The sequence below is a fragment of the Lissotriton vulgaris genome, chromosome 10, assembly GCF_964263255.1.
Source record: "Lissotriton vulgaris chromosome 10, aLisVul1.2, whole genome shotgun sequence".
Taxonomy (NCBI): domain Eukaryota; kingdom Metazoa; phylum Chordata; class Amphibia; order Caudata; family Salamandridae; genus Lissotriton; species Lissotriton vulgaris.
In genome coordinates this window covers 656,456,286-656,478,507 of record NC_141698.1, presented here as the reverse complement: position 1 = coordinate 656,478,507, position 22,222 = coordinate 656,456,286, and the positions used below count along the sequence as shown (strand labels likewise).

The 22,222-nt window shown below is 47.5% G+C and overlaps 1 protein-coding gene across 1 annotated transcript in view; it reads right to left on the bottom strand.

The window, feature by feature from the left end:
- The window catches only part of NOM1 (nucleolar protein with MIF4G domain 1), a 285,471-nt gene extending 265,457 nt beyond the window's left edge, over window positions 1–20,014 (bottom strand). Inside the window, exon 1 of the mRNA XM_086941491.1 lies at window positions 19,066–20,014. Coding sequence (XP_086797617.1) covers window positions 19,066–19,983 — 918 coding nt within the window. The 5' untranslated portion in view covers window positions 19,984–20,014. The remainder of the gene's footprint in view (window positions 1–19,065) is intronic.
- Window positions 20,015–22,222: the final 2,208 nt, after the last annotated feature.

Below are 22,222 nucleotides of genomic sequence, written 5' to 3'. Positions count from 1 at the left end.
GAGACAGAGGGAGAGACAGAGGGAGAGGGAGAGACAGAGGGAGAGGGAGAGGGAGAGACAGATGGAGAGGGAGAGACAGATGGAGAGGGAGAGACAGATGGAGAGGGAGACAGAGGGAGAGGGGGAGACAGAGGGAGAGGGGGAGACAGAGGGAGAGGGGGAGACAGAGGGGGCGACAGAGGGAGAGAGGGAGGGAGAGGGAGAGGGGGAGGGAGAGAGAGAGGGGGAGGGGGAGGGGGAGGGGGAGAGGGAGAGGGAGAGGGAGAGGGAGAGGGAGAGGGAGAGGGAGAGGGGTGTGTATGCTGAATGTTTAGGTTGTGTGGGTGTGAATATAACGAGTATACCCTGGTTTGCCTGTTGAGATGGCACCCGATGTCTGTGAGGTGCTAATGCTATAGCCACCACATCAAGGACTGGTGTTGTAGGTGACGTGCTAAGGGGAGGGAACAACTTGTCCAGGTTCATATCCAAGACACTATTAAAGTCGCCCCTATCACCCATGGCAGCTCACTCCAGCGGGCTACGACTCTTGATAAGTCATGTAGAAGGTGTGCCTGGTTGCTGTTCGGAGCATCTATTGAGCCCAGCAGCAGCTGTCAGCCCTCCAGGTGGCCCTCCAAAAACACATACCACTCCCCGGGTCCGTAACTACATTGGCCAGCTCAAATAGTACCCCAGCGTGTATCCACACCACTGCCCCACAAGTGTAGGTAGAGTAAACTTGCCTCTCCATCTTTACTGGAGATGTACGGCTTCAGTCAGAATATGGCAAGACTCTTAAGAGGAAGGCTATCTGCTTTTTCCTGCAGTGCAGGTACAAGTAGACTGCATATCTGCGAGCGGGGTATACATTCCTGTGACATTCTATGTCATTACATAAGGGTCAGTTGATATGTCAATTGCCAAGGGAGAGGGGTGAGAGGAAACCAGGCGATGGATGGCCTCTGGCTCCTGCTCGTAAGAGGAAAGAGGGAGTAAGGGTCTGTGTGGTAGTGTTTGGGACAGGTGCAGAAGTCAAACAAATACCAACATAACATAACAAAAAAAGAAAAACATAATAAGCATTTACAATGCAATGGTTTCGCCTTTGGAAAAGTTAGAGCTATTGGCATTGTAAATGACAAAATTTGTATTTATGTGTTGGTTTTCAAAACAGATAAATAAATGGCATTGTCATTTACATTGCCATTAGCTTAATCTCTCGCAAATGTGAGACCTATTGCATTTGCACCCACACATACACACTGGCAGGAACAGTGGGTGGCGAAAGCTGCAGTGGCCTCCTGAAAAATATCTTGGGCCCTGCTAATTACGTTTCTTTTATTTATTTTCTATGCAAATTAAGAACTGCGTCCCTACAACACCTGTCATCTCGTGGTTCCAAAGTCAGCGAATAAGGCAACGTTCTGGTATATAGCTTGGAGATCATCAAAATCCACAGATGACAAAGCTTTGAAAGAAAAAGTATATACACGATACACAGTGACTCAGCAGTCGAGAAGAAACGCAAAGATCTCTTTAGCAAACAGTACCAGCCTTCTGACAAAATCCCTTCTTCTTCAACACACTCATTCTATGGACAAATGCTCAGCTGCACTTAGACCACAAGAACCAACAGATTCTGCATAATATACATCGAAATACCTCCGAGCTAACTACTCAACAAACATCAACAGTGCCCGTAATCAGTAAACAACAAAGGTTCAGGCTATCCCAGCTGGTGAAAGTTCCTGCTCACACATCTTGCTACCCCATAAACTTCACGTTTCAGTGTCACATGATGTCCTGAAACGATCCCCAGCCAACAAATACAATACCAATGCCACAAATAAGGAGCAGCGCCAACCCACAACCACACGAAATCATGTACCATCAACACAAACCCCTCATCCAAACCATCTTAAGAAAAGGACTTTTCTGCCTCATTATTACTCCAAGCACATAATACAACCAGCTTGTAAAGCACAAACAGGATTTAGGCGTAATTGTGATAATTTCTGATAATTAACAGACTCCCTCACTCGGCTGCTTCCTAAATGGAAACTTAAACACATACCCAGTGGCTGATTTGTCCAAAGTAAAACCAGAAAACCTTGGTTAAGTGTGGAAGCCATGATTAGCATAACTGATCGTTTAGCAGATATTCGATTTTACGAATCCTCTTTTTTTTTTCTTCTACACTATCGCATGCGAAAGCACCTCGAAATACGCGACGTCAGAATACCAGCTGTACACAAACCTATTGTTTGATTTAATACGTAGTAGTAATGTTCGATCTGTAAGAATCCAGGTCACATACAATGGTGAGTCACATGACTCCTAACTTGCCTTATATTTCACTAATGATACTGTCGCCAGGGTGGGGGCGGGGCAGGAACTGTTCTAAGCTCACTTTTAAGAAGTACTCCACAGTGCTGTAATGTGACCTATTAATATCTGCGATGACCCACTGTGACAAGTAGGGGATTTGGGAGGGAAGAGTGGGGGAAGAAAGATCGGCTGCAGTAACTGTGGGGACCAAGCACTCAACTCACCCATGTATAGTCCGCTGGACAGTACAGGCCTCAAGCCATGAGGCCGCGGCGGCGGCGGGGACTCCAAAGGGGCGCCAACTCCGCCAAGAGGCCCCTGCCAGAGGTGAGCGCCCTGGCCCACCGAGCAGGTGGCGAGCGCGGGCCGCCATCATCCTCTGGATTCCATGCCTGTGGTCAGATTCTGTTTTCTAGAGGGGCCCACAATTCTTGCCCCTCGATCCTAGGCCACACCGCGGAGCCAGGCACCGCAGCCACTGGCGCCCCACATGGGAGATGATCAAACCACAGACCAGGCCCCCAATCAGGCGCTTCGGCCCATTCCGTGGTATAAATCACAGCCCCCTCCAAGTGGGGCCTCCCACTGCATGCCGGGAAGGCAGATGGCAAGTGGGTACGGGGATCAGAGCTGGATTATGGGATTCGATTGTGGACCTCGCTCAAAGTGCGTCCACCATATTGCCCGCATTGGAGACCCTCTTCTAGGTCTCTTAACAAGACTGAGGGAGGAGAGTGTTCTTATTAATACTTTCAGAAGCACTCTTTCAACTCCTATTGGGTTTGTTGGTCAGTGGCATGCATGTATGTAGAGAAAATATACACATTCGGAGCTTGCTAATTCCTTTTCAATTCTCTGCTACTTTAAATGAAGTCACAAGGTTTTTCAGAAGGGAAACTTAATTCATACAAAAGGTCTTATATTTTTATACAGATATTACAATGATGTTTAACTGCTTGTTTTTGGGCAGGTAAACAAAAAATAATTTACCCAGTTATTCCAGGGACCACTGCTGTACCATAAAGGATCTGGTGATGAAAACTCAGGAACAGTTAACCCGAGGACGCAAAAAAAATAGATGTACTTAGGGGAAAGAAAAAAGCAGTAGGGCAGAAACGGCCAAATAACATGGGTAAGACCAAATAAGTTTACATTGTTTCTAAAGGGACACTTTTCACTTCATTCTGCTTGAAACATGTTTTAATGCTGCTTTTGGTGTGAATCTGAAAAAGAGCCTTCTATCACAACCATGTTTTTGTCTTCGAATGGGTATGTTTAGTCACTTTTAGGCCTAGCCTGTCAGTGAGTTTGCACTGTCTGCAAGACCTGCTGTAATCAATAAAACCACTTTATTCCCACCTCCTGCTAACCGTTGGTTCATTCCAGTGTCACTCTTATTTGCAGCATCCTGTCTCTTTCCTGCAGCCACTACCTCACTTCCTTTCATAAATATCTGGAGTTCACGACTACAGCAGATGAAGATTACGTTTTCTGTGTCAACGTTGCTCTTGATGTTGATGGGAAGGGGTCATAGAGTACAGTAAGATCCCACTAAAATGTTAGGGGCTGGACCGCATCCAGTGCCCCTCCAGTCTCCAGATGAGCTCACAGCAGGCCCGCCTTTAACTTGGTATGCGTCAATGATGAAGTTTGGCCCATGATCTTAACCAAGAAAGGTACACTATAATGGTAGTCCTCTGGCATCCCGTCTCTATTTCACAATTCCCCACTCCATCCATGCAAGATCCTAGTAGAGGTGCACATTCAGAAGGTTACCAGAAAGGAAATAAAAAAAACTGCATTTCACAGACACAGCTCTGAAACTCTAAATCTGAATTCACCATGTTCATAACAAATCATATCTCGACTGGTCACATAATTGAGAATTTTGCACTGTGTTGTGTTATATTGCAAAGCTGGGCTCTCTTAAATGTGCCAGAAGCCTGCTAGTTATGAGCCCAGGTCCGAAAAATGTGCCTGGCTGATGTTTTCTCAGATATCCTACCACAAAATATGCAGAGTGTTGGCCTTGCACCTTCCAAGACTAACAACACAGGGGTCTCGCCAGAGCAGTTCGCATGCCAACATTGAGTGTGGCTGTTAGTGCTGTAAGCTCTGGCCAGATGACACTAGGTGAGTTAAGTTCTGGAGTCAAGCTGTAAACATTTAATAGATGGCTCCTGCTGCAACCAAAAATTCTCTACCATTATAGATGCATGAAAAATTATGAAAATTAAGAGTCCCTTTGCGCTCCTTCTTTCATACTCCATTTCTGTTGTGAGAACACAGGTAAATGTATCTATAACAGAGGCTTAAAGAGAGGTCGGACCGCGGACACTATGGAGATAAGAAGAGGCAGCCCCGGCCTTCTAGAGGCTCTCTCAGGCCTTACCCATACTCTCCAAGAGTGTACATAATATTTACCTCTTCATCTGACCCTTCTCCCTCTCACTGTCATCCCTGAACCTCCCATTGACTTCAAGGTTTTCAATTTTGCATTTGCTTTTCAGCAGTGGGATGGCCTTTGTAGAAAGGCTTACAATATCAAATAAAGGAAGTAAAAGAAATAAGAATAGATGGACGTAAAAAGTGAAAAAGAAGGAGGAGCAAAATAAACATATGAAAGTGAGGTTTTAGTTTTTATCACCTGAACAAAAGAAAACTATTCCTAGTTTATCAGGTCCAGTCAGTCTTAGCACACCTTATTTTTGGTACACAACCTCTCAGCCATCTGTGTTTGTTTTGAGTTTTCTAATCAATTGATGAGTTTGAAGCAGGAGGGTCGAGGCAATTCAACTTGGCCACATGCGACCTTCATCAAATGTGGCCTTAGCACCCGCCAACATATTGTGATACTCTCATAACCATTTAATTCAGAATCTTATCGCTTTCAATAGATAACAGGTCCAGTTACTCCTATGTCTTGATCTGCCAACAGATAGGCAACTTTTTCTTTTCCATTTTTAGGTGTGAATGAGGATATTTTTCAGATTCCAGCAATTTTTATTTCACTATAACTGGGGTATATGAAGAAAAGATATAATATGTCTTCTGGTCCCCATAGGGAACAGAAACATGGATCAGTGTTATTGGTTCTCCAATTTTTTGATGCAGATGTCAACTAGAAAATGGTCTCCTCTGGCAAGGGCAGCCAGTCATTTCAACTCCACATGGGGAAAGTGGATATCTATTTCCGCAGTTCCCCATGAGAAAACATCTTTGAAATACATATGGAACTACAGAGGTTTGGTGCCTTTTCCTGCCATGCTTCTCTTGAGCTCACCTGAAAGGCTAAATTAAGGTTATTCATTATGGAGAATGTTGATAACTCTAAATTCTTTACAGGAAGTATACCTTCCTTTGAAAGGACTAGTGTCTCTGATTCTTTTGTGATGAAGGTTCTTTTGGGGCCATACACTGTGCCTTGATGTCCATCTTGTCCCCCCACATGTTCTCTTCAAGTCCTACCACACTGCTCCCTTCCCCCATTATGCTCCTACTTCCATTGTTCCTACCTGCTGATCACATGCCTAACACCTGCTCCTCTATTTGCATATGACTGTTGTTGGACAGGCTCCAGAAGGGGGCTCGCTCCCTCCCCGCATGACAGAACCTGGACACCGACTCTCCAGAAGCTACCCCCAGAAGCACCCCGTAACCCGTCCCACACGGGACGCCTGCCCCCGAACATCTCCGTATCACCGGCCCGGGCCACCGCCAGCACCATTGCCCGGGCCCAGCCGCCATCTTGGACACTGCACCACGAGGCCGCGTGGCCTCAGCTCGACCCTAACCCTGGGCCTGGCCAGGCCCCGACATCCCGGCACCAACATCCACCCAGGAGGTGAACGGACCACTTGGCAGGTCAATGGGAGAGAGGAGTTTCGATGGCTCTCCCCCGCCAGGTGCCGATCGCCCCCAGCCTCCCCGGGCGCTGGCTCCACCCCCCTGCTGGGTGTCTGGACTCCCTCATCCCGGACCACCCGACCTCAAAGTGCGAGGGTCCGGACATCAAAGGGCACCAGACCTATAACTGGGGCAGCTCCAGAGCAGGAAGGCAGTTGTATCCTGGAGTCGAGAGACACTGTGAAGAACTCATCCTTGACGGACTGTTGGCGCTGCCGCAGCCCTGCCTTGTGAACTGTCGTCCTGCCTGCTGGCGCTGCCGCGGCCTTCTGCAACCATCATCCTCGTCGGGACCTGCTGGTGCTGCCGCGGCCCCTTGCAACCATCATCCTCGTCGGGACCTGCTGGCGCTGCCGCGGCCCGTTGCAACCACCATCTTCGTCGGGACCTGCTGGCGCTGCCGCGGCCCGTTGCAACCACCACCTTCGTCGGGACCTGCTGGCGCTGCCGCGGCCCGTTGCCACCTACGATCTCCTCGGGACCTGCTGGCGCTGCCGCGGCCCGACCACCTAGAACGCCGAGCTCGAGGATTGTGAGCTAATCATCCTTCCATCGCAACTACCAGATTGGTAACAAGACTGTCCCGCTACCCCCTTTTCCTTCAAAGAGACTAGAATCGAGGGGACCCCTGAGTCCTGACCTCCTTGTACCATTCTACCGTACTTCAAGATTTGCTTATAAAGAACGTTAAACCTTATCTTTGTGTGGTGTCCATCTGTGGGGGGGAAGTTACTTGTCTGTACGATCGCTGGAGACGGCTCTCCCCGGAGGCCTCTCTCCTTGTCCTCGGCCGACCCTCCAGGTCCCGTCTAACAACTGTGAGAGAGATTTAGGATTATTTTGGGGAAAGCCACAAATGTCCTTTCTCATTCATTCTGATCCTGCCAACTTTCATCTGCACTGGGCCCTATTTCCCATCTCTGCTGCCCCCGGTGTCTTAGGCTACTTTAAAGCACTAAGCAAACCAGCAAAATAACAGAATATGACAACATTCACTTGGTGTACGCTAGAATGATGAGTATCGGTGAAATATCTTTTCTAGCTGATGTTTCCACACACTTTGCTTGTGATTATTCTTGACTATTAAAAAACTGCAGCGTACTCCGCTTTCAACAACTAAGCTTTATACTTTGTGTTAGTGGTAAAGGAAATTTTACAGAATTGCGGGTAGTTACTTTCTCTACTTACTTATTCTTGCTCTCAAATTCAGAACTGCATCAAATTTCTAGAAAGATGTGTTGCTCTAGTGTATTTTTATTTCCTAGGTCAATTATTCTCTGAGCCAAAGAAATACAGTTTATGAAAAGTGATAATTCCCAGAGCTTCCTCCATCTCACCAGGTATCACTGTTGATGACAATAGTGCATCGGCTAAATACTAATGTCACCAGGAGCAGTACTTACTGGGCATGCTATTAATGGACCATTTTGCTGCACAAACCTCAGAATCATAGATAAAGCAGTAACTTTGTTTGTTTTGTACCCTTTCGGAGTTCACATACTCAGAATGTAGTATTAAAAAAAGTACAGATCGAAAAAGGGGGACGGGGTAGAGGCAACTCAAAAGGTTCACTCAGGTCCCAGTCATAGATAGCAATAGTCAAGGAGACTGAACTACAATGTCTACACACCAAAGACTCAGAGAGGATTGCCTCAAAGACCCTCATCCACGTGGTCACCCCCAATAGTGTATATTATCTCAGTTGGGGAGATGTAGTGGGTAGTTAATTGAAAACAAAGCCCTAGGCAACTATAGGTCTATAACATGTTTCAGACCTAGTAGAAAACAAACAATGTTAGGGACTCAGTGTACACATTAAATCATTAAAAATTAATGTATTTAATACAAAATTCTTTAAAATTATCCTAATACATGTTCCAGGCATTTCCAAGGGTATAAGGGCAACAGCATCTCAACATCACTTACAAAACCAGCATAGATTATAATAAGTAAACAATAGTGTTTATATTAAATACAATATAAATTGATGATAGCAAGTTTACAAAACCAACCATATAGACAATACAATGTGAATCCGATGAATGAACAATGAGGTCAGGTGGCTGAATGATGGATCTTCTTAATGTCATTAGCAGTCATTTTGTGCGTTTTCCACCCTCTCCAAGTGCACATACTCGGAATGTAGTATTTTAAACCCCCCCCCCCTTTTTTTATCTGTATTTTAAAAATACAGATTAAAAAAGGGGGGGGGTAGAAGATACTCAAAAGATACTCAGAAGATACTCAAAAGGTTCACTCAGCTCCCAGTCGTAGATAGCAATAACTAAGGAGAATGAACTACAATGTCTACGCACCAAAGACTCATCGAGGATTGCCTCAAAGACCCTCTCGTCCACGTGGTCAACACCCAATAGTGTATATTATCTCCGCTGGGGAGATGTTGTGTGAAGTGTCATCATAGGATCTTTTTCACTTAAGTGTCCCGTTCTCCAAGTGAAATTATGCTCCAACCAGGAGGAGAACTGCCTAGATGAAGACAGTGATGAGGTCTATGACATGTGGTTTAAAATTACCTCCTACCCTGTGAATGACATTTATTTAAAAAAAGAAGGATAGGGATAAAGTTGAAAACAGAGCGATGTTGTGAGGACAGATTATTGATCCTACACATCTAATAATTAGGTCACCATGTTTCAGCAGTATGTAGGCCATATGGGTCAAGGGCTTTCGTCAGGACTGTGTGAACTGGATCACCGCAATTTCAAGGTGATCCCTGTGTGTTACATGCGAAGTGTTACAGATTGTCACCCTAAGAATCATCTGCATTCATATCAAGGCTGGGGTAGCTCAAAGCTACACAACTGTGCCCCCGTCTTAAATACCTATACAAACTCACTACGATACATCATCAAGACCTTAGGCATCCTGCTGCTACAGCTTTCTCAACTACTCAAAAATCCTTTTCAAAATGGAGAAACCAACTGACTTAGACTTCTGTGTCCCGAGTCTCTGACATTTGGCACTTGCAAAATTGGTGAAAGATAACATCCTCAAACGGAATTAAGCAAAAACGAAAATCCTCATATCTTGGAGTACATGGTTGACTGTACAACCATGTACTCCACGTGTAAACGAACAATGGACTGTTACAAACTCAAGGCAGTTTTCAGAAACTTTGGAATATCATGGGTAAGAAGTTCTGAGTAATCCCTCACACCAAACTGCTAATTACATGATCATTCCACTCTCTACAAATGCTGCAATGTACTTTCCCTTCCTAGGGTCCTCCCAGGAGGTACAGGCAACCGTTCCCTGATATTGTCTTGGCTAGAATATGCCAATTGAACCTACTTGGGTGTGCTCCTGTCTAACGCTTGCAGATTCTCAAGGCTACTCCTGCTTTTCAGAACTTCTTGTCTCCTACGTTATAAGCACAGCATTGGCTCCCAATAGTGAGGCAGATCTCTCTTGAAGAACTATGAACTGCATATTGGACAATGAACAATCGTCATCGATGAACCCATATGGACCCTGCATGGAAAAAAAACTATACACAACAGAGCATCCGAGTACTTCCTTACCCTTAGCAGAAAACAAACCCCATGGACGACTCAAAAGAAGGCGGCATAATGCTCACGATCAACAAGATCAAAGAAGTTATATGTAAAATGAGAGCATTGGGTGCACCTGTTCCAAAAGGGCTCCCAGCGCAACTGTTCAAAGACGATCAAGTACTGTGGTCGGAAACACCCACTGTTCCGCTCATGATTTAAACTCTGCCAAGTTCCCAACCGCTGGAGAGGGTCAATATTTCACCCAATTTTCAAAAAGTGCGGCAAACAGAATACCTCCAATTACCGTTTGATCGTGCTTTTGGACATAGAGGCCAATATATATGCCTCAGCCATTTTAAAGGATCTGGAATCATGGGCAACAACAAATGCAATAATCCCATTTTGCTAAACAGGATTTAGAGCAAATTCCTCCACACTGGACAATATAATACCCTTTCTTATCTCATCCATCAGGCGAACACCCAAAAATCACAAGCTCTCTATGCATGCTTTGTTGACTATTCATCGGCATTTGACCTGGTGGATAGGGGAATCCTACGGAGCAAACTCCAGGCATGGGGCATTCCAGCAAACCTGCTTAATGCTATGACTGCACTCTATCCATCAACTTGGGTGAGGGTCCAGCTCTTGGACACTGCTCTAAAAAAAAAAGATCAACACCAATCAAGGTCTAAAACAAGGATGTGTGCTAGCCCCAATGCTTTTTAACTTATACACAGCAGATAGGTCTTCGTCACTAAACCACATCAATCTAATTCCTCCAAAAATAGGAACAACCAAGATTACAATATTGCAGTACGCGGACGATATAGTTCTTCTTGATAATTCAAACATAGGGATCTAGAGAGCCCTTAACACTCTTTATACATATAATAAGACAAACATGATGATAGTAAACAAAAAGCGATATTACTTGAAAGGATGTGCAAGCAAATAAATTGTCACTGGTACCTTTAAAATAACAGGAGCAAATACAACAAATCACAGGACTTCAACTCAAACTGGTCGCTCCTCTCCAAAATTGTTAAATGCAAGCAGTGTGGCTATCAACAACAAGCATTGGAAATGCAATAGGTCTCGCAGTAGTAAAGTTTGAGCTATAGGTGTTATTTATTTTTTTGTTTTTTATTTATGTGTTGTTTTTTCTAAATGGCTAAATTAATAGCTTTCTTCTTTACAAAGCCAATAGTTATAATTTTTGTAAATGTGACACCTCTAGCATTTGTAAAGCAACATGTTTTGTATTAACGGGACTTATATGTATTGATATTAAAAAACTCAATGGCTTTAAAAAACAATTAATAATTAATACGTAAATAAAATGGATTTTATTTTATATTGCCAATAGCTTAAAGTTTATTAAATATATTTTGTGAAGATGCTGTGGTTGCGCTGAGTGAGGGTGAGTGAGGGTGAGGGTGAGTGAGGGTGAGTGAGGGTGAGGGTGAGTGAGGGTGAGTGAGGGTGAGGGTGAGTGAGGGTGAGTGAGGGGTTGAGGGTGAGTGAGGGTGAGGGGTTGAGGGTGAGTGAGGGTGGGTGAGGGTGAGTGAGGGTGAGTGAGGGTGAGTGAGGGTGAGTGAGGGTGAGTGAGGGTGAGTGAGTGAGGGTGAGTGAGGGTGAGTGAGTGAGGGTGAGTGAGTGAGGGTGAGTGAGGGTGAGTGAGGGTGAGTGAGGGAGGGTGAGTGAGGGAGGGTGAGTGAGGGTGAGTGAGGGTGAGTGAGGGTGAGTGAGGGTGAGTGAGGGTGAGTGAGGGTGAGTGAGGGTGAGTGAGGGTGAGTGAGGGTGAGTGAGGGTGAGTGAGGGTGAGTGAGGGTGAGTGAGGGTGAGTGAGGGTGAGTGAGGGTGAGTGAGGGTGAGTGAGGGTGAGTGAGGGGTTGAGGGTGAGTGAGGGGTTGAGGGTGAGTGAGGGTGAGGGGTTGAGGGTGAGTGAGGGTGAGGGGTTGAGGGTGAGTGAGGGTGAGGGGTTGAGGGTGAGGGGTTGAGGGTGAGGGGTTGAGGGTGAGGGGTTGAGGGTGAGGGGTTGAGGGTGAGGGGTTGAGGGTGAGTGAGGGTGAGGGTGAGTGAGGGTGAGGGTGAGTGAGGGTGAGGTGTTGAGGGTGAGTGAGGGTGAGGGGTTGAGGGTGAGTGAGGGTGAGTGAGGATGAGGTGTTGAGGGTGGGTGAGGGTGAGTGAGGGTGAGTGAGGGTGAGGGTGAGGGGTTGAGGGTGAGTGAGGGTGAGGGTGAGTGAGGGTGAGGGGTTGAGGGTGGGTGAGGGTGAGTGAGTGTGAGGGGTTGAGGGTGAGTGAGGATGAGTGAGGGGTTGAGGGTGAGGGGTTGAGGGTGAGTGAGGGTGAGGGGTTGAGGGTGGGTGAGGGGTTGAGGGTGAGTGAGGGTGAGGGTGAGTGAGGGTGAGTGAGGGTGAGGGGTTGAGGGTGAGTGAGGGTGAGGGGTTGAGGGTGAGTGAGGGTGAGTGAGGGTGAGTGAGGGTGAGGGTGAGTGAGGGTGAGTGAGGGTGAGGGTTTGAGGGTGAGGGGTTGAGGGTGAGTGACGGTGAGGGGTTGAGGGTGAGTGAGGGTGAGGGCATTCACATGTACTGCGCGTGGGTGTCCTTCCTTTCCTGGAAATGCTAACTTTACTGTCTTAAAAGAAAGTGAAAGCAAAGCAGACTAAAGATCGAACAGAGATCGTCGGGGACTTTCCACTTCGACGCAAGTGTGGCTTTGTTCAGCTGTTAGGCAGAGGGTGTTTGTGGAGTGTGGGCGGGGCTACCTGTATTTGATGGGTGACATCACCTTTCGTAGGAGTTTGGAGCTTAACATTGGCCACAGGCTAAGCCAATAGGCCCTAGAGCCCTAGTCTTCAAACTTTTTAAGCCCCCGCGTCAATACATTTCATTAGGGCTCCCAGGCGAGCGTGGGAAAGGAGAGGAGGGGAGAGCAGCAGAAGAAGCCGAATGAGAGAGATCGAATGAGGAGAGAGGCGGGGCAGGAGCCCGCTTGTTAATAAATAATCCCCGGAGGTGGTGATATTTCCCGGGATTGTGACAGAACATTTCTCGCTGCACCAACACAAACAGAGGCAGCGAGAGACATGTCACCGGGGGAGGGGGCGGGTGTCTGCGCGCTGCTCCGGGGACAGCGGGGGAGGGGCGTGTGTGCGGTGCTGCTGGGGAAGGCATGCGGGGCTGCTGAGCAGGGACAAAGGCAGAACAAAAACGGAGGTTGGATGGGCAAAGGAAGAAAGAGGTGACACACGAACTGGAATAAATAAAACTAAAAAGTAGAAAATTGGGGATATTAAATAGAAAGGGGTGAAAGAGGGGGAGGCAGGAAAGTAAACGGAGAGCGGTGAGACAAAACGAAGACGACTTTCAGGAGGCGAGCGCGGGAAAGGAAGGGAGAGCACGGCGGGCAGGGGTGGGGCGGAGAGGGGAGAGGTGCGACACGGCAGGCAGACAGGGGAGGAGAGTAGGAGGAGGAGGGGGGAGGAGAGTAGGGGAGGCACAGAAAGGTCTTCTGCTCGATGTTAATGATAGCCAAATGGCATATATATAACCCAGACGGGGCTTATTTACAAAGCCAGCGGGGATCTTCAAAGGGTGGCACAGCTCTTGCCCCGGTGGAGCAACAATGGGCAATGCAGCCGTCCAGGACTGTGTAGCTATGGAGAGCACAATATTATACCATTAGTTGCCCGAGGCTATGCCATGTTAGCTACAACTGTAGGGTGTTTGTAACACGAGCTCCAGACATTTGTTTCCACGCTCTAGGCATTGACAGTTATAGCCGCTCAGCAAAGCTTCGTGGTGCCTTTGTCTGGTGGAGCGCGGAGCGTAGATGATTTAAAAGGCAGCTGAGACATGCAGGATGAAAGAGGAGTGTCACTGTAGAATGCTGGAGATGAGAGGGACTGCCAGCCTAAGATCCAGGAGGCGAGAAAGACCGTCAGTGTGGAGTGCAGGATTCGAGAGAGACTGTCAGTGTGGAGTATAGGAATGAGAGAGAGCGTCAGTGTGGCGTGCAGTATTCGAGAGAGACTGTCAGTGTGGAGTATAGGAATGAGAGAGCGTCAGTGTGGCGTGCAGTATTCGAGAGAGACTGTCAGTGTGGAGTATAGGAATGAGAGAGAGCGTCAGTGTGGCGTGCAGGATTCGAGAGAGACTTGTCAGTGTGGAGTGCAGGAGGCGAGAGAGACCGTCAGTGTGGCGTGCAGGATGAGAGAGAGACTTGTCAGTATGGAGTGCAGGAGGCGAGAGAGACCGTCGGTGTGGCGTGCAGGGGACGTAAGATATTGTAATTGCTGGGTGTACGAGGCGTGGGAGACTGTCATGTAGGGTGCAGCAAATGAGAGAGATTGTCAGTGTGGCGTGCAGGATACGAGAGAGACTGTCAGTGTGGGATGCAGGAGATAGAGACACTGGAAACGAGAGACTGTCAATGAGGCGGGAGAAACGGTCATTGTGGGAAGCCGGAGTTGAAATAGACTCAGCGTGGGACGCCTGGGATAGGAGAGACTGTCGCTGTGGGATGCAGAAGATGAGAGGCAGTGTGAGTGCAGGTGTGTGGGTAGGAAAGGACGGCGTGTACGTCATGAGTGCGGGCACGGTTTCTGTGGGGTGAAAGGGAGAGTAGGGCTGCTGGTCTGGGAGGGTGGTCTGTTGGAAGAGGGGGTCGCCGTGGGAGGCACTGATGACGCAGTACTGAGGGAGAGAGTCCGTATTTGCACCGAGTGGTCGTCGGAGGTGTGAGGGCACAGGCCGCGGTGCCCGTGACATTGTGAGTGAGGATACGAAGCCAGATTTGACGGACGGGATTGTGACAGAACATTTCTCGCTGCACCAACACAAACAGAGGCAGCGAGAGACATGTCACCGGGGGAGGGGCGTGTGTGCGGTGCTGCTGGGGAAGGCATGCGGGGCTGCTGAGCAGGGACAAAGGAAGAACAAAAACGGAGGTTGGATGGTCAAAGGAAGAAAGAGGCGACACACGAACTGGAATAAATAAAAAATAAAAAGGAGAAAATTGGGGATATTAAATAGAAAGGGGTGAAAGAGGGGGAGGCAGGAAAGTAAACGGAGAGCGGTGAGACAAAACGAAGATGACTTTCAGGAGGCGAGCGTGGGAAAGGAGAGGAGGGGAGAGCACGGCGGGCAGGGGAGGGGGCGGAGAGGGGAGAGGTGCGACACGGCAGGCAGACAGGGGAGGAGAGTAGGAGGAGGGGGGAGGAGAGTAGGGAGGCACGGCCTAGCGGCCGTGCAATCAAGAAGTGAGGGGGCGGGAGAGTAGGCAAGGCAGGCGGCTGGGGGCATGTGCACGCGCTTTTAAGCTCAATGCGCATGCGCATTGAGTTTAAAAGTCACGGGCACTGCAAGGAATCGCCACGATTCCTTGCAAGTTGGACAAAGAATGGATAAGCCCCCATAGTCTCGCTTGCTCGATGCGCATCGACAGGCGAGACCTAAAAAAACTTTCCCACACTTTCTCTGCTGCTGTCCGTCGCAACTACATTCTTCTAGGCGGACATTACTAAAGCCACTATTTTTAACCTATGGCTTAAGGACTTGCAGCAACACTACGACCTGGATTTTTACTACCATGGTCCCTTCGGAACTGGCAAGATTCGGCTAATATGTCAAGGTGGTGGACGACCGTCTAAATAAAAAATCATCCAAGTGCAGCGATGACTGCCTATTAATAAAATGCACTGGGCACCCTGGCTTATTTGCAAAAGATTTTAAACAATGACATGATCTTTTATGTAATGACTGCTGAATTTAAAATATGCATTTTATTCTTGGATACTATAAGCTTGTGAAGGTTACAAGGCTCAAAGATATATCTATCCCAACGCACTGTGCACTTTGGCCTATTTGCAATTTACTTCAAACAACCACACTGTCATCAAGACAACTATAACTGATTATTAATCACTTGTCCAACGTTTTATTCCTGTATGCCACATGGCATTATAATGAAGTAACTACCTTTTATTGGAGGAAGTCTTGCCTATATCCTTTAAATCCTCGTACCCAGGACCCGGGACTTATGGTCAAAAGGGTAAACATACAATGGCAACCGCCGACCCTTCAGTATTTAGGAATCTGCATCTACCACTCCCATGAGGACATCATAGATGGCAACCTTACCAGGCCAATAAAGTCTATCAGATCCCATATGAGGTCCTGGGGTACTCTTCCGCTGCTTGTTATGGGTCGCATTGCGCTTCTAAAAATGACAGGGGTGCCCAGGATGCTATACTATTTCGCCAACCTACCAGTATATATCCGAGCAAAAACATTTAGCGAATTAGAGCAACGGATAAGGGAATTTGTTTGGAACTGAGGGCGAAACAGGGTTGCGTTACAGAAATTGTATGCACCAGTGGAGCAGGGTGGACTGGCTGTCCCCAACTTGGAGCTCGATTACCTAGCCTCCCAATTACAGTGGGTATCAAAATGGCTGGCTGGCCTGTGGCTGGAAGACATGGCAATGATATTGCCGGCACGGATGCTGACTAACATACATCATCTATTCCACCCCTTGACTAAAGTATCAGGTATCAGAGCGCTTTACATAAGGACACAGCTAATTAAAAATAACAAAAGTTTCACAGTAATTACATGATGGATAAATAAACAATACAGGAGTAAATTAGCAAACACAAAAGTCAGGATAGGAAAGACCAGGGACAACAGGTAATCCACAGGGAGGAGACAGATGCGGGGAAGAAAACAAGACAAATGTCTGTGATCTGGCTGGGTAAGTGACGGCCATAGCAGTGTGTACAGCTGTTGGTGCAGCTCCACCAGGAAGCGGCCATGCATGCGTTTAGGGCTCCGCCAGAGAAGAGTAAGGATCAGGAGGGGATCAGAAGGCTTGAAACCAAAGACAGGTGGTAGGCGCTGGCAAGGATGGTAAGGTAGGAGGAGTGTTTTGGCATCCATGGGTTGGGGTAGTAAACGCTAAACAAATTGAAACATTACGATATCTGCTGCATCATGCGGTGCTTTGCAGGTACATTAACCATCTATTCGATTTTATGATGTGTCTAAGCTGTGACTACTGCCCACAGTTCCCTCCAAGAAGAGCTTCCGAAAAACCTGCCAGTGGCCTGTGAAATTTTTGCGGGACATGACCCGGGAGCCCAGCAAACCTTCAGTGCCCTTTGGAGAAAACCCCAGTCTCAGGGATGCGAGACAATGCGGCTGAGACCCGGGTTGCGGCCCTTCCCCCATCGGATCTCGGCTATGGACATGACCTGCCGAGGGCACCGGACTAGCGGTGAGCGGCCCCCTCCGTCCTCACATCAAGCTCGCCAGATCACGGGTGCAACGGTAGCACGACGATACGGGCGCGGCCGAGCGCTCCGCTGCCGCATAGACTCCGTATTGGTCCTCCTGCGTTACTCCGGGATCGAGCCCACACACGACCCAGGTAGGCTGCTTATGCCCCAGATGCCTTCAGACAGTGTGCCTTATATTGGCAATGGCACTCGGGGGTCAGATCGTAATCCGCAAACATCCCACCACAGAGCAGGATCATTTGAACTGCCTCATAGTGGCTTAGAGCTCCATTCAGTGCAAAGCTGATAATAACACTGTGATTCTCATGAATGCAGAGCCTGACCTCAAGATGGCGCCCGTGTTTTAAAACTTGGCGCATTTAACAAATGATTTGTTTGTTTGCAACTATTTCTTGCTTGGCACTGATTTTTGCTGATGCAGTGCCTGTTTGATAATAAAGAGCACTTCAGCATAAGGCTGACTTCATCGCCACAGCGATCTTTATTTGCACAATGACTGTCCCCAAAATGGCGCCCATCACTCAGACCCAAAATAGTCCCCTGAGACCAAGCCTTTCATCAGGGACTGAGTATGTGACTGGGAGGTACTTTAGACATTTGCAGCAGCTGCACACCATCCCACTGTATACAAAACACCCCTCTGAGAGATATGACCCCTTACCAACCACCACCAGGGTATTTCTCCTATGCCACCACCAGCGATCTCCACCTTCGTCCTCTGGGAGCTCTGAGACCCCAGTTCCGGTTGGAGGAAAGGAGGCTTTAATGGCAGCTGACCTCTATCCGGGTAGCTGCATCACTATGTGACCCTTGACCTGGGGGAGAACAGGAGGATGAAGGGGGAGCTCCCCAGCAACACCGTGACTGGTGCTCCCGATGGAACTGTGACTGGTACTCCCGATGGAACTTTGACGATGCCCCCTGGGCGGAAACCTAACTGTCTGTACTTACCGAGGTGCCCAAGTAATCTTGACCGATGGAGCTGTCCTATGCAGCTAAAGAGGAGTTTGGCTTTGGTTCATCCCTCGGCCGTCACCTACCCAGCCGGACATCGGACATTGCTTTCTTCGCCTCCCAGTTGTGTTTCCTAACTGCTTCCCTTACCCCTGCTCACCATTCCCCACCTACCTTGTCCCTACACATAAGACATGTGTAAGCGCTAATAACTCACATTATTGTGTAATCTGTCTGTACTTACCTCAGTGCCCGAGTAACCTTGACCGATGCCCGATGGAGCTGTCCTATGCAGCTAAAGAGGAGTTTGGCTTTGGTTCATCCGTCGGCCGTCACCTACCCAGCCGGACATCGTTTTCCTCACCTCCCCTCTGTGTTTCCTACCTGCTTCCCTTACCCCTGATCACCATTCCCCCCTACCTTTTCCCTTTGCATAAGACATGTGTAAGCGCTAATAACTCACATTATTGTGTAATCTAATGGTTTTTTTCTCTCCTATGTCTATACTTGGCTATGTAACCTGTAACTCACTATGTAACCGGTAACTTGTTGATCCTCAGGTAAAGCGCTCTGATACCTCCGGGTCTAGCCAGCGCTATATAAAACTTGGCAAATAAATAAACCAGTTATAGTATCACTCAAATAACTTGTTGGGTACACAAACATGTCTGAAGCAGATGTTAACCCGGTTTTTAATTTTAAAATGCAGCGTGTTTGTGACAACTAAGCAAGCCACAGAAGATTTACTATCACATTTGCCGTTGTTAGAAACGTATACGTTGATGGTCAAAATTCAACACTCGTGTCTCTGTCCCATCTTTGATTCCAGCCCTCGGATCCAAATTTGAGGGTACCCACTGTAGATGTTTCCATTTATAACATGGAACACTGTTGTATTGTGATATAGTATTCATACCTACAGAATAAATAACCATTTAAATCCATCCTCATTTGATCTGGAATCTTTTCTATTGCATACTACAAACACCATCCTATGAATGTCATCTAAACTGCATGTTTAAAGTTACTTTTAAAACGAAGTCAATGAATTAATGGTATGAAATACAGCAAAATTACCTCCTCGTTGGCGGCTGTGTCTGACTGTTCTGCTACTTCGGCGTCACTATCTGAATTCTCAGGGAGATCTGGACTTTCCTCTGGCTTTTCGTCCTTATCATCGTCCAGCTCTTCTTCTCCACTCCCCTCATCCAACTCTTCGTCGGCACTCTCTACTAGGTCTCCTTCCTTCTCATCCAAGCTGTCTCTGTCAGACTCCGAAGGTGTTTTCTCTGAAAGCTCCTGCAACGTTTCAGCAGTGTCGGCCTCCTCGTCGCTTTCATATAGCCCCGAAGCTGTGGCCCCGGGCTCCAGTACCCCTAAAATATAGTCCAGCCCATCCTGAGCGAAGGCCTGGGGCAGAGAGCTCTTGTTCTTCCTTTTGTTCAACCTCAAGCTCTTTTCAAGACGGCGTATCTCTTTATCTTCCTGCTCATTTGCTTCCAACAGGGCGAGTTTCCTGGACTCCTCTGTGCTGTTCTTCACTTTGGCCTGGGGTTTAGCTTTCAGGGTTTGGGATTTTAATTTCTGTTGTTTTTGATTACCAATCCTGGGGATGCTGGAAGGGACTGAGCGCTTCTCAAGGTGGGTAAGTTTGCATGCGCCCTTTTCCAACTGTGCGTTTTTCCCTGCACCTGTCTCCTTCAGTGTATCTTTACCGACTTCCTTCCCAGGTCGAGTTCCTCGCCCTCCCATGGTGCTCTCAGTGTTCCATGTTTTGCCCTCATAGTGTTCCTTTCTTTTGCACTTCTTAAGGCGGCGTTTCTCTTTCCTTCGTTCTTTCCTGCCCTTCCAATTTGAAGCTCGGTTCCAAATGCTGCCGGACGCACTATCCAAGCAAGGCTGCTGCGGTGCATTCTGCACAAATTCCTCCACTGACAACTTCAATTTCTTCAGTTTCTCGCTGTTCCGCCCACCAGCCTGCGTTTTCCTCTTCATATTGTCTACGGGCGGACAAGTAGGTCTTATCACTGGGGAACATGTTCCCATCCCATGCCTCCAGTGGGCGCCGCCATGTTAAATCTCCAACAGGAAGTACCGTCTTGTTGACGTCCAGTACTGGTAGTGTTCCCATCGTTAAAATTACGCTACTAGTCTGTAAACGATGCCGCCATTTTGAAAGGGTTACTTTCCTGTTTAACGTATATCATGTTAATGATAAAATGTGAATTGCATCTATATATTGCCCACCGCATCGGCATATTTTTAAAACGTGTCATAAGGTATATAATGTTCTTACTGATCATTAAGGCACTAACGGCTTATTCGAAAAACAGGCTGTTCTACGCAGAAGGTTGATTCGTAGGTAAAGACTTCCTCTATGTTGCCACGTATGGTAAAGGTATAACAGTTACAGTTCCTCAAAAGTATTGAGTGGAAACAAGCATTTACAAAGCAAGTAGGACTCGAGAACGTCTTTGGGATCTACTGGCTTTGCCAATGGTTTTACCAATACAGTACATTGAACGTAAAGACTTTGAATGTCTTACTATTTGTATAAAGCGAAACAAAATGGGATGATGGATGTAGCGTTTCAGCAAATCAAACACTCACCCCCAGTCAACTGATCTGGGTTTAAGCCATCACCATTCTTTAGCTCACTCAGCCACCCCAGTTCAGACATGGCCATATGCAAATCAGTCTGTGCCTCATGGGAACAGTCCAGCCCGAACTGCCTAGCCATGTTTTCCCTGGACCGGAAAAAAGCATACTTTTCGGATTCATAATCCTCATCAGCCAGGCTATCTTGAATCCAGTGGCCAAGTGAGCAGGGGACTCACGTCTGAGCATACCCTGCCAACTTAGGGCAAACAAAGCGAAACAAAAGGGGATTATGGACGGAGCGTTTGAGCAAATCAAACACTCACCCCCAGTCAACTGATCTGGGTTTAATCCAGCACCATTCTTTAGCTCAGTCAGCCACCCCAGTTCAGACATGGCCATATGCAAATCAGTCTGACCCTGTGCCTCATGGGAAACCGTCCTTGGGTGCTTGTTTCCAGTCCAGGGAGGACATGGCTTGGCAGTTTGGGCTAGACTGTTCCCATGGGGCACAGGGTCAAGACTGATTTGCATATGGCTGGGTTCAAACTGGAATGGCATGGTGAGCAAGATTTAGGCCCAGATCTCTGTACTGGGGTGAATGTATGACATTGTTCTGCATTCTGTCCATCACCTGTTGTTTTTAGGGCTCGACCTCTGCAATGCGCTTGTGCATTCAGAGGTTGAGACATATAGGGGCTTATCCAGAGTTTACCATACTGGCGATTTGATGCTGTGCCCGTGCGCTTTTTAGGTCAATGCGCAAGCACATTGAGCTAAAAATCGCGTGCACATCAAAGCCAGCCATCTGTTCCCCAGCTTGGTGCCCCCAGCAGCTCTTCAAAGGATTTCTCCTCCCCTAATTATTCACGGCCGGCCGAACTTTCTCCCTCTCCCCATCTCCCCCTCTGCCTGCTCTCCTCTCTCTCTCCCTCCCCCCTCTCTCCCCTCCATCCTTCGCACTCGCATACTCAAAACATGACATTTAACTGTCACATTGGCATCTGGATCGTAAGCACCATTGTTTTTTTCTCTGATTCGGGTTCATAGTTTGTAAATAACTTTTTACGTTATTATTTGTGCCAGCGATCGTGTTATGTCAACTACAGTAATGTCGTCATCATGCTAAATAAAAGTATTAAGACTTGGAAAATCCAACCTCATTTTCAAATGTGCAAGATTGGTGAGCCCCGGGACTTTATAACCCAATCTTTAAGCCAGTCATTTTTTATTTAAAAAAGGTTTATGCGGTTTGTTTTGCTGTAAGGTGGTTTACGGACCCACCTTCAGCCGCAATGATCAAATGCTGAAAGAATGTGCTTTTGTTTCATTTTTGTTCACTTGCATCTGAGACTGCTTCCTCCAGAACGCTGGTATTCCCCTTGTGCCGGAAGTCACTGCCAGATCGGATCATGCCTATTGTTATAATAACGTCCTCTGGATCGGTTTGTTGATTAGTACGCCCACCTCTAGATCGAACCAACGCCTGAATTGCCGTAATGGCACAGAGCATTGGGAAGATCAAGTGAGGGGAAAAATTATTAACTGATCAGGGAAGGGAAGGAAGGGGACAGCAGGGAGGGAGATCTGAAAGACATAAACAGAGCACACGCATAAGACTGCGTTTGCGCTAATC